This window comes from Rana temporaria, chromosome 12 (genome assembly GCF_905171775.1).
Source record: "Rana temporaria chromosome 12, aRanTem1.1, whole genome shotgun sequence".
Classification (NCBI taxonomy): domain Eukaryota; kingdom Metazoa; phylum Chordata; class Amphibia; order Anura; family Ranidae; genus Rana; species Rana temporaria.
The window spans coordinates 128373164-128389597 of record NC_053500.1 but is presented as its reverse complement, the minus strand read 5'-3'; the positions used below and the strand labels follow the sequence as shown (position 1 = coordinate 128389597).

Here is a 16434-nt window from a genome sequence, read left to right as displayed (position 1 = left end):
CAAAATCGCTCCAGTTTCCATAATTCCACTCTGAACTCATAATCATAAAACTCTTTTTCATAAACTCTTTTTTTCTATCATCTACTCAGTAGCTTCTGTTTTGATTTTTATACTGTCTGAGAAAAATGAGTAGCCTGCCATTGCTGACCACAATCTGAATATTACCTGTTTGTCATGCTAACCCAATAAAAATCTGCTTGTCGAAGCCATGAAAAGAACAAAGTGCCCTAATGGCTTTCACAACATAAACCAGCAGCTTTTGTACCTTTTTTAGTGTTCTGTCAGCTCTCAGCCTTTTCACCCAGCAGAAGGTTCGTACAGCAGGGAGAGAGGCCAGAGTATCAGTCAGGACTTTAGATTTCACCTCTGCAGGGGGGATTAATACAGGAGGCTGCTCCAGGGGCCAGGTACCCTTTTCATGCAGATTACAAGTTTATACATGAGTGTTTGTTGTTTTTATCTATACTTTTAATAAATTGCTGTAACGGAGAGCACTATGGAGTCCTGTATTGTTTTTTGCGCTTACTTCCACTTAGTGGTGATGAGCGCTGGAGGGGCAGTAGATGTATGCCGGGAAACCATATTGTCATACATATGCACTACATGATCTCCTTTTTCTATAGGGGTCCAACTGATGAGGGGAGGGGCCATCCACTTGAGCATGGTTTGGTGTAGGCATACACAAAGAGAAGTGATTTTGACACACTGAGGCTTGGTTCACATTGGTGCGGAGAACCATTAGAGCTGCACAATTAATCGTTCAAAAATTGTGATCTCGATTCCACCCCCTCTGACGATCTCCAATGCAGAGTTTGCCAATTCTTTCATATAACAAGTGGAGGGAATTTATCTGCTCACTCAGCTGTCAGAAGAAAGTATCCAGCCAGTCTGCCAAGTTCTTAACAGGAAACATTGTAACTAATGCTTCCTTCTTGGATCACAGGGATTTACTGTAAAGAAAAAATCCAGGCAGTCTGCCAAGTTTGTAACAACATGAAACATTGTAACTAACTTCCTTCTCTTTTTTTTTTTTTCATTCAAGTTTAAGTTTATTTTCTGATTAGAGTCAGTACACTTTAAAGAACATACAGAAACATCATTACATTACAATGCATAACCCTATATCTAATTTCCTTCTTAGAGCAAACTTCTGTTTGTAAATGCAGGAAGTTTAACCACTTAAAGTCCAAATCTTTTTCTGACACTTGTTTCTCAAGTTAAAATCAATGGGCTAGATTCAGAAAGCCCGCCATAAGTTTGTGCGGGCGTAGCGTATCTCAGCTACGCCGCCGTAACTTAGTGAGGCTGGGGCATGCGCTGTGCGTGAACGTATCCCAGTGCGCATGCTCCTAATCACGTCGCAAATAGTCAATGCTTTCGACGTGAACGGAATTTACGCAAAGCCTTATTCGTAAACAACGCAAAATTCGACACCGTCCCGACGTCCATACTCAAGATTGGCTATGCCTCATATAGCAGGAGTAACGTTACGCCGGAAAAAGCCTTACGCAAACGACGTAAAAAAATCCGCCGGGCGCACGTACGTTTCTGAATCGGCGTATCCAGCTCATTTGCATATTCTGCGCTGAAATCGACGGAAGCGCCACCTAGCGGCCAGCGTAAATATGCAACTAAGATACGACGGCGTAAGAGACTTACGCCAGTCGGATCTTTGGCTGCAATATTTTATGTCACACTGTATTTGCCCAGAGGTCTTTCAAATGCAATTTTTGGGGAAAAAAATGCAACTTCAATGAATAAAAAAAATAAACTAAACCGTAAAGTTAGCCCAATTTTTTTGTTATACTGTGAACGATGATGTTAAGCGATCTATCTTCTAAGCCAGGGGTCTCCAAACGGTGGGCCTGGATGTGGCCCTTTGCTAGCCTTCATCTGGCCCTTGGGGCACTATTGCTCCCAATGACATTGGGCACTATTCCTCCCACTGACACCAACAATGGGGCACTATTTCTTCCACTAATACCAATGATGGTGCCCTACTCCCCCCTCCTACTGACCACCAACACTGAGGCTATGTTTATTCTCACTGATGCTAGCCCAGGGAATTTTTTACCCACACTGGCCAGAGTCCGGCCCCCCTAAAGTCTAAAGGACAGTAAACTGGCCCTTTGTTTGAAAAGTTTGGAGACCCCTGTTCTAAGCAAAAAAATCACGATTCTCATTTTAGCCAGAATCGTGCAGCTCTAGGAACCATGCAAATCCATTTCAGGTTCCCGCATCACACCTGACTCGCAGGCAGTTCACACCGCCCTATGCGACCCCCTGGGAGTGTCAATACAAAGTTAATGACACCCCCATATTGGTTCGCATTGTGAACTGTCAAAGACCCCAATGCCTGTGTGACTTTGTGTCATAAATCCATTTTCTACTCCTCTTTGCCCTCAACTCACTTTAAACATTTTCATTGCTGACAGTTAACAAGGTAATGGATTTACCACAAGCTCTCGCCCTCTATCCGAAATAGTCTTTTCCTCCAGAAAGATCTGAAGTGAAACCGGCACTTATGTCCTATAATTAGTCCTTCTTCAGCTCTGTGCAGCTGACAGCAAGTCTGGAGAGCGGTGATTGACTGGCCGTTCCTCTGAGAGGCCCGCTCTGTTATTACGAGATTCTAGATCCTTGCTCCCCCTCCCGTACAACTCGCTCTCCCTACACATGCTTTGCATAGTTTATGTACAGCTTGGGATTATTTACCCCCTACTGTAAATAATGTAGACCAGATGCATAAATAAAATGTGGGTCAGGACCTAATTTGACGTCTCAGACTCTGTGTTAAAAAAACATGTATGTGTATATATTTTATGTACAATGGCACATTACTCATTTTAAATAATATCAGCTAATGAATTTGTAGCTTAAAGCGGAGGTTCACCCATGGAGAACACATTTTCCCCATAGCTGAATGCTCGTTTTGTCTAGTTGTTTTAAAATATGATCCGTACTTACCCATTTACGAGATGCATCTTCTCTGTCGCTTCCGGGTATGGGCTGCGGGACTGGGCGTTCCTTCTTGATTGACAGTCTTCCGAGAGGCTTCCGACGGTCGCATCCATCGCGTCACGATTTTCCAAAAGATGCCGAACGTCGGTGCGCAGGCGCAGTATAGAGCCGCACCGACGTTCGGCTTCTTTCGGCTACTAGTGACGCGATGGATGCGACCGTCGGAAGCCTCTCGGAAGACTGTCAATCAAGAAGGAACGCCCGCTCCCGAAGACCCATACCCAGAAGCGACGGAGAAGATGCATCTCGAAAACGGTAAGTACGGATCATATTTTAAAACAAATAGCCGATTCCCCTAGACAAAACGAGCATCCATCTAAGGGGAAAAGAGAAAAAAAAAAACACAAATGGGTGGACTCCCGCTTTAACAAATAAAACAGCAAAATTCTGGTAATATGGGGCAACATATATATATTTTTTTTATGACCTTTTTTTAAGGCTGGGTTCACACCATTGTAAGTTGGATGTGGGTTCCCCTGCATCCAATTCTCAATAGCAGGAGATTTTGACCGGCTCTCTGTGGAGCCGGTTCACATATATCCACAGCGGGTCCAATGCCATTTGCACAAGAACGTGTGACTTTTGGTCCGTTTGAGGTCCAAAGCTGGCCAAAAATTCAGGCTGAAAGCGGACCTGAAACGGGGAACCAGGACGCACCGGACCCCCGCTGGGAGCCGCATGCGGCTCGTATGTGAACCCAGTCTTAAAGGGGCTCCTTTCCCCGTTCCCCATGGCCAGCAAGTGCAGTATTGTCTGGTGTAACCTGCTGGTTCAGGTCCCATGCAGCTATCTTCTATAACAGGGGTGTCAAACTAAATTTCATTGTGGGGTGCATTAGCAGTATGGTTGCCCTCAAAGGGCCGGTTGTATCTGGGGTGCGCTACGTAAAGAGTGCAGCATTTAGGAGTGTGCTGTGTACAGAGTACAATGTAGAATGCATAGAGTGCAGGTTTCAAGATTGCGTCACAGATTTTAGGGGAGTGCTGTGTACAGAGTGCAGGGTTTAGAGGTGCACTATGCACAGTGTGCAACCCAAACCCCCCCTCCCCAAATCTCTCTTGCATCTCTCTCTCTCCTACCTTAACCACTTAACCCCCCGGACCATATTGCTGGTCAAAGACCAAAGTACTTTTTGCGATTCGGCACTGCGTCGCTTTAACCGACAATTGCGCGGTCGTGCGACGTGGCTCCCAAACAAAATTGGCGTCCTTTTTTCCCCACAAATAGAGCTTTCTTTTGGTGGTATTTGATCACCTCTGCATTTTTTATTGTTTGCGCTATAAACAAAAATAGAGCGACAATTTTGAAAAAAATGAATATTTTTTACTTTTTGCTATAATAAATATCCCCCAAAAATATATAAAAAAGGTGTTTTTTTCCTCAGTTTAGGCCGATACGTATTCTTCTACCTATTTTTCGTAAAAAAAAATCGCAATAAGCGTTTATTGATTGGTTTGCGCAAAAGTTATAGTGTTTACAAAATAGGGGGTATTTTTATGGCATTTTTATTATTTTACTAGTAATGGCGGCGATCAGCGATTTTTTATTTTTTTTCGGTACTGCGACATTATGACGGACACTTTTGACACATTTTTGGGACCATTGGCATTTTTATAGCGATCGGTGCTATAAAAATGCATTGGATTACTATAAAAATGCCACTGGCAGTGAAGGGGTTAACACTAGGGGGCGGGGAAGGGGTCAAGTATGTCCCTGGGTATGTTTTAACTGTAGGGGGGGTGGCCTCACTAGGGGAAATCACTGATCTTCTGTTCATACATTGTATGAACAGAGGATTAGCATTTCCCCCCCTGACAGGAACGGGAGCTGTGTGTTTACACACACAGCTCCCGGTCCCCGCTCTGTAACGAGCGATCGCGTGTGCCCGGTGGCGATCGCGTGTGCCCGGGAGTCGGGGGCGTGTGCGCCCCTAGTGGCCTGCGAGAGAGCCGACATAGAGCTACGGGGTCTCGCGCAGGAGGGCCAACCTGCCGCCGTAGAATGACGGCGGCAGGTCGGCAAGTAGTTATCTGGCTCTAGTACCTCTTTGTAGGTGGCTCTGCTTCACCTTGCGGGGAGCAGAGGGTGAGAGCTGGAGGTGGCAAGATGGAGTTCTGCCACGTTCTGGGTGCGAGGGCCGCATAACAAAGACTGGAGGGCCGGATTAGGCCCTCGGGCCTTGTGTTTGACATATGTCACTTGGCCTGCTTTCTCTTCTGGTTTCTTGCACCCAGCCCCCTGGTGACGCATCTCTGCACACATGGGCAGTGTGCCCGAGAATGCCCAATGTGCTGCACATTGCCACAAAGCCTGTTGGGGTTTGAGACCAGATTACCCCAAGAGGCTTCAGTGAGAGAAGAACATTCTCTCCTAGGTGTGGAAACCAGAAGAGAGGGCCTGCCGGACCCACTCAGCCGGTATTTCAAAAACAACCTTTTTTTGAAGGTCGACTTTAAGCTGAAGCTGCACGGGCAGATAAAGGAAATGATTTGTGGACTTAACGTTTTTAAAATGCTAGAATATGCGACTCAGATTAGGGTCATCCTACCCTCCCAATAGCAGCTACCCATCTTTTCAAGTGATTTTAAGCCCTGGTTCACACCGACGCGGTTTGTCGTACGATTTGACCGTTCCAAATCACAGGACACGTCACACCTCATTGCCGGCAACAGTCGCAGCGAATTTTGAAATGGGTTCTTGCAGGACTTTTTTTCCGATTTCACTGCGACTTGCATTGACTTCTGTTGAATGAAGTCGCAAGCGGCAATGAAATTGTACGTACAAATTGCACTGATGTGCGGCTTTGAAATCACACTAAAGTTGCTCAATTTTAAAGCCGCGCCGATGTGAACCAGGGTTTAACCCCTTCACTCCAACGTAACGCAAATATGTGGCCTTCTGCTTCAAGTGGTTGTACCGGGGTTATGCCCGCAGCTGCGCAAATACAGTGCGACATAAAATATTGCAATTACTGCCATTTTATCCCCTAGTGTCTGCTAAAAATATATATATATGTTTGGGGGTTCCAAGTAATTTTCTGGCAAAATACTGATTTTAACTTGTAAGCAACAAAAGGCTTAGACCCCTTTCACACTGGGGCGTTTTTCAGGCGCTTTAGCGTTAAAAAAAAAAAAAAAGCACTTAAAAGAAGCTGCATCTGCAATCCCAATGTGAAAGACCGAGTGCTTTCACACGAAAGCGCCTGAAAAACGCCCCAGTGTGAAAGAGGTCTTGGCGTTAAAAAAAGCACCTGTACGACCCCTTTCACACTGAGGAGTTTTTCAGGCGGTATAGCGCCTAAATACCGCCTGAAAAACTCCTGCCCAGCCTTCTTAATGTGAAAGCCCGAGGGCTTTCACACTGAGGCGATGCGCTGGCGGGAGAGGAAAAAAAATCTCCTGCAAGCAGCATCTTTGGAGCGGTATGTATACCGCTCCTTCCCATTTAAAACAATGGGAAACCGCGGTCGCCCGCAATGTGCCTCTGCAGAGGCGCATTGCGGGCGGTATTAACCCTTTGTCGGCCGCTAGCGGGGGTTAATACCGCACTGCTAGTGACCGAATCCCGCGGCAATTCTGACGGTATAGCGCTGCTATTTTTAGTGGCGCTATACCGCCACCGCACCTCCCGCCCCAGTGTGAAAGGGGCCTAAAGCACCTGAAGGAAGCTGCATCTGCAATCCCAATGTGAAAGCCTGAGTGCTTTCACACTGAGGCGCTGCGCTGGCAAAAAAAAAGTCCTGCAAGCCGCTTCTTTGCAGCGCGTTAGGAGCGTTGAATACACCGCTGCTAAAGCGCCCCTTCCCATTAAGGTGCTTTTTTTTCTTTACGCCAAAGCGTGAAAGGGGTCTTAGTGGAGCTTTACCAGCATTTTTCAGGCGCTGGCAGCGTGAAAGGGCTCTGAAAGCACTCAGGCTTTCACATTGGGATTGTAGATGAGGCTTCTTTCAGGCGCTTTTTTTTTTTTTTAACGCCAAAGCGCCTGAAAAATGCCTCCGTGTGAAAGGAGTCTTAGTCTTCAGGGGGTTAAGGCAAACAATTTTTTTTTTTTTTTTAAACAAAAATGTTATACTTGCATGCTCTGTGCAATGGGTTGGCACAGAGCAGCCCAGACCCTCAAAATTCTCCCATAGTAAGCCGCTTGCTATAGGGGGGGGGGGGTGCACTCATGTGTGTTCCCTCCCAAGCCGGCTCTGTTATGTCCATAAGGCATCCCTCCTTACTGGCTGTGATTGACAGCTGCAGGAGCCAATGGCTCTCGCCGCTGTGTCTGAGCCAATAGAAAGAGAGAGAAAGACTCGTTATTGTACACCTCAATAGATCGAGATCAGGTTCAGGTAATTATTAAGGGGTGCTAGGGGGAACTGGTTGCAGAAGATTTTTTTTTTTACATGAATGCATTAAAAAAAAAAAAAAGTCTTTTAGAACCACTTTAATGTTTTCATGGTACTCATAGCTTGCTCAGTGTATTAACAATACATGTTTCCTTCTGGGGCCAAGTATATATCTGCCAGTATCTACCCAAGCAGACTCCAGTGACCTAAATTCTGCATTTATACACAAATTGTCACCCGCCCTGTATGATGTCTCATTCAGAAATGCGCCATGGCACGCGGGTTGCTGGAGCTCCCCCATCCAACGGCTTATTGAGCCACTTGTACGCTCTTGTGGTGCTGTGTGACACATACTTGTGCTGCGCTCATTATGTTCATCATAGATGTGGTTGGAAATCTGATCTTCATTCCACAAGTAGGAGAGGCCCGGAAACGTGATCTCTTTCCAAGCAATGACAGAGTTGGGAAGATGATAGCCATTCATTCAGTGCGAGAGGCTTGATAAATACTGCTGGAGTGACGGGCCGCACACAGACTAGAGGTCACCAAACTTTAACAGAATAAAACTAAAAGGATCAGTGCAGGGGCACATGCAAAATAACGTTCCACAGAGGCGGCTCTAGGCTTTGTGAGGCCTTAGGCAAAACTTGACATGGGGCCCCACTCACACCCATGATGGAAAAAATAATTCAAGGGCAAGAGCCTCTTCCCCACAACCCTGGCCGGTCGTTGTGGGGGTCTGCGGACAGGGGGCTTTTCAGAATCTGGAAGTCCCCTTTAACAAGGTGGCCCCCAGATCCTGCTCTTTAATAACTAAGGGGTGGGGGGCCACCCGGTGATGTCGCCTGCATTGACGTCACAAGGGGTGGTGTCACCGATATTCACTGGTTGTTAGGGACACTGGCGGCCCCACTCCTGAGTCAGAACTCTTAACGCTGCCTGAGCACAGTAACGTTAAGGTCCCCTGTCCCCCAAAACTGGGGTAATGCAGCCAATGGACACGTTAGGAGGCCGCGAGGCCCCTGTGAGTGTGAGGCCTTAGGCGACCGCCTAATTAAAGGACTTCAGACTTTCAAAAAGGTCTCTTCTACTAGGAATTGCTGGATGGCTCATGGGGATCTAACTGTATTTAATGCAGATAGTACCCTATTATGGAAAAAATGCAAACAGAAGAGGCTTGAAAAAAAAAAAAAAACTTTTGGTGCCTTAGATGGCATTCCCATGACAGTTCTTTCACCAAGAGGCAGATGAGGTTTAATGTTGATAAATGTAAAGTTATGCACTTGGGGGCTAAGAATATGCGTCATACATACTAGGGGGAGTACAACTGGGGGAATCCATAGTGAAGGATCTGGGGGTTTTGGTAGATCAAGAGCGTAAAACTGAGTTCTGCTGAAAAAATACTGCCGCTGCTGACTTTTAATATATGGACACTTGCCTATCCAGGGCGCCCGCGATATCGGCAGCCGAAGCCGATCTGTCCGTCGACTCTCGGGTGCCGCCGCCATCTTTGGTATGGGAAGCCTTGCATCTTCACTTCCTGGTTCCCTACTGCGCATGCACGAGTCGCGCTGCGCATTCCCACTGGTCCCTGATGTCTTCTGGGACCTGTGTGTCTCCCAGAAGACAGCGGAGGGGGGGACAGAGATACCTGTGATCAACGCAGGTATCTATGCCCGGAAGTGGGAGCAAATACCTGGATTACACAGGTACCTGTTCCCTCCTGAAAGGTGCCAAATGTGACACCGGAGGGGGGGGGGGGAGCATTCCAAAAAGCGGAAGTTCCATTTTTGGGTGGAACTCCACTTTAATAAAATGCAATGCCAAGCTGCAGTTTCCAAAACGAGGAAAGTCCTTTCTTGTATTAAGAGAGGACTCCAGAGAGGGAGAGATATCATTTTGCCCCCCCTGTACAAATCATTAGTAAGACCTCATCTGGAATATGCAGTTCAGTTTTGGGCTCCAGTTCTCAAAAAGGATATCGGGGAACTGGAGAAAGTGCAGAGAAGAGCAACCAAACTAATAAGAGGCATGGAGGAGCTCAGCTATGAGGAAAGATTAGAGGAACTGAATTCTCTCTTGGGAAGAGGAGATTAAGGGGAGATATGATCAAAATGTACAAATACGCAAGTCGTCCATATAGTGAACTTGGTGTTATTCACTTTAAGGGCATCAGAGAAGACAAGGGGGCACTCTTTACATCTAGAGCAATAAAAGATTTAATCTCCAAATCCAGAACGGTTTCTTCACAGTAAGAGCTGTGAAAATGTGGAACAGACTCCCTCCAGAGGTGGTTCTGGCCAGCTCAGTAGATTGCTTTAAGAAAGGCCTGGATTATTTCCTAAATGTACAGAATATAACTGGGTACTAAAATTTATAGGTAAAGTTGATGGAAAATTAAATTGCCTCTTGGGGAGGGATCAGGAAGGAATTTCTTCCCCTGCTGTAGCAAATTGGATCATGCTCTGCTGGGGTTTTTCGCCTTCCTCTGGATCAACTGTCGGTGGAGGATTGTGTATATGGGATTGTATTATTATTTATTTTGCAACGAGATGGACTTTTTTTTTTTTTTTTACCACTTAAGACCCGGACCTTTAGGCAGGTAAAGGACCCGGCCAGTTTTTGCGATTCGGCACTGTGACGCTGTAACCGACAATTGCGCGGTCATGCGAAGTGGCTCCCAAACAAAATTGGCGTCCTTTTTTTCCCACAAATAGAGCTTTCTTTTGGTGGTACCTCTGCGGTTTTTCTTTTTTGTTTTTTTTTGCGCTATAAACAAAAATAGAGCGACAATTTTGAAAAAAATCATCAATATTTTTTACTTTTTGCTATAATAAATATCCCCAAAAAAAGATATAAAAAAAAACATTTTTTTCTCAGTTTAGGCCAATCCGTATTCTTCTACCTATTTTTGGTAAAAAAAAAAAATCGCAATAAGCGTTTATCGATTGGTTTGCGCAAAATTTATAGCGTTTACAAAATAGGGGATAGTTTTATTGCATTTTTATTAATATTTATTTGACTACTAATGGCGGCGATCAGCGATTTTGTTCGTGACTGCGACATTATGGCGGACACTTCGGACAATTTTGACACATTTTTGGGACCATTCTCATTTTCACAGCAAAAAATGCTATAAGAATGCATTGTTTACTGTGAAAATGACAATTGCGGTTTGGGAGTTAACCACTAGGGGGCGCTGAAGGGGTTAAGTGTGACCTCATATGTGTTTCTAACTGTAGGGGGGCGGGGCTGGACGTGTGACGTCATTGATCGTGCTTCCCTATAACGGGGAACGCACGATCAATGACAGTGCCACAGTGAAGAACGGGGAAGCTGTGTTTACACACACCTCTCCCCGTTCTTCAGCTCCGGAGGACCGATCGCAGGACACCGGCGGCGATCGGGTCCCGCGGCCATGGTCACGGTGCTTCGAACCGGCTGGGCTTGAAGGGCAACGTAGCGGTACGTGGATGTGCCCAGCCGTGCCATTCTGCCAACGTATATTGGCGTGAAGGGGTCCTTAAGTGGTTAACCTGACTAGCTATGTAAGTTATCTGGAGCCACGAGTAGGGAGTGCATGTCATCCCTACATCTCAAAATGTAGCCCTCTCCTCCTCCCATTAGCCAAATAGGTTTGGGGTCATACATAAATTGCTGTCATCACCTGCACACCATCTGACATGTCATACCGGGCAGGGAGGGGGGAGTAATGGCCTTGGGAAGGGGGGAGAGGGGGCAATTCAGCTGTAACTGACACAACATGACCACATTCTCTTTCCATGCAGCTGTCCTAGTGCTAGGTTACAGGCACTGGTTTAGGGTCAGGCAGGTGTTCAAACATAAGCAGTGATAAGATGTGTAGACGGGTGCAGCAAAATAATTCCCAGAGCATATGCTTCTTCTAACTCCCAACAAGAGGGACACCTTTTAGTATTTAGGTAGAGGGCACTCCCCTGCCAATCCCCAAATTACACCGACCATGAAGAATTAGGAAATGATTGGTTAATCCTACAAATTATTTTCTTTCACCACTCCTATTCTTTTTGTTCTGGCTCAGCGCAAAAAATTGTAAAATTACTTAAAAATTTAGATTTTTATTATTTTCTTGGCGTTTTTTGTAAAAATGCATTTCCACTTAGCGAACACATGCAGGCAAAAAAAAAAAGTGTCAATGTCCGTTTGGTAAATTTTTATACGTTTTATCTGCCCAAAGAAAAATATCCCACTCTGTAAACCGCTAAAGAATAATAAAAAAAAAAACGAAGACAACGGCATAATGTGCTAGTATGCATCACATAATGAAATACTTTAACCACTTAAGCCCCGGACCAATATGCTGCTAAATGCCCAAAGGCGTTTTTACAATTCGGCACTGCGTCGCTTTAACAGACAATTGCGCGGTCGTGCGACGTGGCTCCCAAACAAAATTGGCGTCCTTTTTTCCCCACAAATAGAGCTTTCTTTTTGTGGTATTTGATCACCTCTGCGGTTTTTATTTTTTGCGCTATAAACAAAAATAGAGCGACAATTTTGAAAAAAATGCAATATTTTTTACTTTTTGCTATAATAAATATCCCCCAAAAACATATATAAAACATTTTTGTCGTCACTTTAGGCCGATACGTATTCTTCTACCTATTTTTGGTAAAAAAAAAAATCGCAATAAGCGTTTATCGATTGGTTTGCGCAAAATTTATAGCGTTTACAAAATAGGGGATAGTTTTATTATTATTATTTTTTTTTTACTACTAATGGCGGTGATCAGCGATTTTTTTTCGTGACTGCGGCATTATGGCGGACACTTCGGACAATTTTTACACATTTTTGGGACCATTGTCATTTTCACAGCAAAAAATGCATTTAAATTGCATTCTTTATTGTGAAAATGACAGTTGTAGTTTGGGAGTTAACCACAGGGGGCGCTGTAGGAGTTAGGGTTCACCTAGTGTGTGTTTACAACTGTAGGGGGGTGTGGCTGTAGGACTGACGTCATCGATCGAGTCTCCCTATAAAAGGGATCACTTGATCGATGCAGCCGCCACAGTGAAGCATGGGGAAGCCGTGTTTACATACGGCTCTCCCCGTTCTTCAGCTCCTGGGAGCGATCGCGACGGAGCGCCTATAAACGAATAGCCGCGCCGTCGTCCCGGATCGCTCCCCGCGGGAATCCGACCGCCGCATGTAGCGCGGGGGGTGGGGTCCCGATCGGACCCCTGACCCGCGGAAAGGCAAGGACGTACCTGTACGCCCATTTGCCTGTACGTGCCATTCTGTGGACGTACATATACATGCGGCGGTCGGGAAGTGGGTAAAACAAAGCCCTTCCAGTGGTTGCCGCTCACCGCTAAGACGGCTGACATCTTGCCTTGGTGTTTCTTCTGGGTTCGCGGACTCCGGCGCCGTTTGTGGCCAGAGTTTCTGCCGCCGTTCCCGTCACGGGCTCTGGAGGTCTGGCACTGTAAGCGGGACCTTCAGAGCCCATGCACTGATGTCATCAGCTACATGCACTCTGAATATCTCCTAAAGTGCAAGTTTAGAAGATATTCACAGTACCTACAGGTAAGCCTTATTACAAGTGGTGTAACAGAGTTTACAATCACACCTTATTCATATCAGTTTTCAGCAGCACCTACATTATATTACCAAAAGTATTGGGACGTCTTCCTTTACATGAACTTTAATTATTCTTCTTTCACGTTATATGTTCTGTCTGTCTGCTGGCCATCTCCTTCATCAACATTCTGAATTCCCTGCATGCTTTCGTAGCTTCTTCTCTGTTCTTTACTTTTGATTTCTAAGGACTATGGCCCAGATTCTCGTAGGAGATACGACGGCGTAATCTCCAGATACGCCGTCGTATCTCTGAGTCTGAGCCGTCGTATCTATGCGCCTGATTTATAGAATCAGTTACGCATAGATATGCCTAAGATCCGACCGGCGTAAGTCTCTTGCACCGTCGTATCTTAGGCTGCATATTTACGCTGGCCGCTAGGTGGCGCTTCCGTTGTTTACAGCGTTGATTATACAAATGGGCAAGATACGCAAATTCACAAACATACGCCAGGCCTACGCAGTACAGATACGCCGTTTACGTTAGGCTTTTCCCGGCGTACAGTTACCCCTGCTATATGAGGCGTACCAATGTTAAGTATGGACGTCGTTCCTGCGTCGAATTTTGAAAATTTTAGGGCTGGGCGTCCTTTACGTTCACGTCGAAAGCATTGGCTTCTTGCGGGTTAATTTGGAGCATGCACACTTGGATACTTTCACGGACGTCGCATGCGCCGTTCATAAAAAGCGTCATTTGCTTGGGGTCACAGTAAATTAACATAACACACGCCCACATCTACCACATTTGAATTAGGCGGGCTTACGCCGGCCTATTTACGCTACGCCGCCGCAACGTTCTTTTGAGAATACGGCACTTGCCTGTAAAAGTTGCGGAGGCGTAACGTAAATAGGATACGTTACGTCCGCACAAGGTTAGACGCATCTACGTGAATCCGGGCCTATATATCCCACGGTATCTTGTTGCCTGCAAGCAGTGATTCCTGACTCCGCCTCCTAAACTCCTCCCCTCATCTCTGCAGTTCAGAAGGCAGGCTCTGTGAAATGTGTGACACAGCAGCGCCTACTTACAGGACATAGAGCATACATGTCACAAAAGTCAAAGAAGTGAATGTCTGGTGATCTTCACAAAGGTAACAGACTTCAAGACCCTTGAGAGTAATAGGAGCAGGCTTAAAATAATTGAAATACAATGTGGAATTGAATATATGATTAAAATTTTAGATACATTTTAATCACTGTGACTTGGTGTTAAATTCCAGGGTCTTTTTGTTATCTCAAGCTCATGTCCTCTTGGCCCACTTTGAAGGTCTAGTATCAGTTGATTATGTATTTTTCTAGGAAGGGGCCTATCCTTTACCGATAGATTTCCACCATGGTAACAGATTGTCCTGTGTTACAGCTGGAGTCTAGTAAACATGGCGCAGACAGAAACTCTCCGGATATTAAAGCTGCTTTGAAACGGGAGCGAGAAGAGCACCAACATCTTCTGGCGGAGTCGTACAGCGCGGTCATGGACCTCACCAAGCGCCTGCAGGTCAACGAGAAGAACTGGGGGCAGGAAAAGGAGGAGCTGCTGGCTCGCTTCCAGGAGGAGCGCAAGAAAATAGAGGAGCAAGTAAAAGACCTGCAGCAGGTGAGAAAATACATTGGGGCCTCAAACTCTTCTTGTGGGACTATACAAGTAGCGGGAAGCAGCCCTCTGTCTGATATGATTGTCCATTGCTCCAATAATGTGTGCTACAAACTGCTGATGCGTGTAAAGCCTACACCAGGGGTCTCCAAACTTTCTAAATAAAAGGGCTAGTTTACTGTCCTTCAGACTTTAGGGGGGCCGGACTGTGGACAGTGGGAGTAAAAAAAATTACATAGCACCGCTATGGTCAGGAGGAGAAGGAATAGTGCGCCATTCTTACATAGGGCCTATTTCACCCCGAAAAGATTAACAGCGCTTCCGGTATCTTGCCCTAGGTGCGGTTGCCTCCTTTTTACATATGGTCTGGTCGACTTCTTACATCCTATTGGGCAGCGGTCCTAGCCGATCTAAAATCGGACTACTAATCTAACCCTTGAGTCGGATCCCACGTTTATGTTGCTAAACGTTTTTGATGCTCAGGATATAGGTAATTTTTAGGTTATGCCACCTTCTTATGCACGGAGGGAGATATTTCTTCATTGGAAAGATGCTACACCACCCACAATATCTAAATGGCGCTCTGTTTTGAACGCTGTTCTACCGCTGTATAAGATTACTTGCCTTAATCGGAACTGTCCAAATTTTTGTTCTTTTAAAACCTGGTCAGGATGGATAGATAGATGCCCGGGGCTCTAAGAGTAGAGATGTACCTCTACTGCAGGGGTCTCCAAACTTTTTTAGCAAAGGGCCAGTTCACTGTTCTTCAGAATTTAGGGGGGCCGGACTGTGCCCAGTGGGGGAAAACTATTCCCCCATCTTTGGTATAAGGGGGAAAAACAGTTGGTGACAGTGGGAGGATATAGGCCCCATTGTTGGTGACAGTGGAAGGATTTATGGGCCTCATTGTTGGTGACAGTGGAAGGATTTATGGGCCTCATTGTTGGTGACAGTGGGAGGATTTATGGGCCTCATTGTTGGTGACAGTGGGAGGATTTATGACACCATTGTTGGATCTATGCCCCATTGTTGGTGACAGCGGGAGGATTTTTGGCTCCACTGTTGATGACAGTGGGAGGATCTAAGCCCCATTATTGGTGACAGTGGGAGGATTTATGGGCCCCATTGTTAGTGGGAGGATTTATGACCCAATTGTTGGTGACAGTGGGAGGATTTATGAGCCCCATTGTTGGTGACAATGGGAGGATTTATGCCCCATTGTTGGTGTCAGTAGAAAGAGCCTCAAGGGCCGGATACAGGCAAGCAAAGGGCCGCAGTTTGGAGACCACTGCTCTACTGGTTTGCATTTACCCTTGTATATACATGTCTCTTTGTACCCTCAAAGGGTTAGTACTCTATGCTATCCTTGGTCTCCCCACCCTCCCTGCTGAACCAGCCGAAATTCGAACCGTCTATGGCTGGCCTTAACTACGGCCGCACGCCGATATACATTGGCAGAATGGCACGGCTGGGATGTATATATACGTCCCCTTTAAGAGCCTAGCCGTGGGTCGCTCCGCGCCAACGTGACCCACGGACCCGATCGCCGCCGGTGTCCCGCGGTCGGTCACAGGAGCTGAAGAACGGGGAGAGGTGAGTGTAACCAAACCTTTCCCGTTCTTCACTGTGGCAGTGGCAGTGATCGCCTGTTCCCTGATATAGGGAATGATGATCACCAACGTTGCATGTCCAGCCCCGCCCCCCTACAGTTAAAAACACACATTAGGTCACACTTAACCACTACAGCACCCCCTAGTGGTTAACTCCTTCACTGCATTGTCCTTTTCACAGTTATCAGTGCATTTTTATAGCACTTTTCGCTGTGAAAATGACAATGGTCCCAAAAATGTGTCAAAATTGTCCGATGTGTTCGCCA

At 46.1% G+C, this 16434-nt stretch overlaps 1 protein-coding gene across 4 annotated transcripts in view; it reads left to right on the top strand.

Annotated features, from left to right (window-relative positions):
• The window catches only part of SOGA1 (suppressor of glucose, autophagy associated 1), a 145806-nt gene that overhangs the window by 112986 nt on the left and 16386 nt on the right, over positions 1-16434 (top strand). For all 4 annotated transcript variants that reach the window (XM_040330661.1, XM_040330658.1, XM_040330657.1 and 1 more), the window contains one exon: positions 14328-14561. In XM_040330661.1, coding sequence (XP_040186595.1) covers positions 14328-14561 — 234 coding nt within the window. The remainder of the gene's footprint in view (positions 1-14327; positions 14562-16434) is intronic.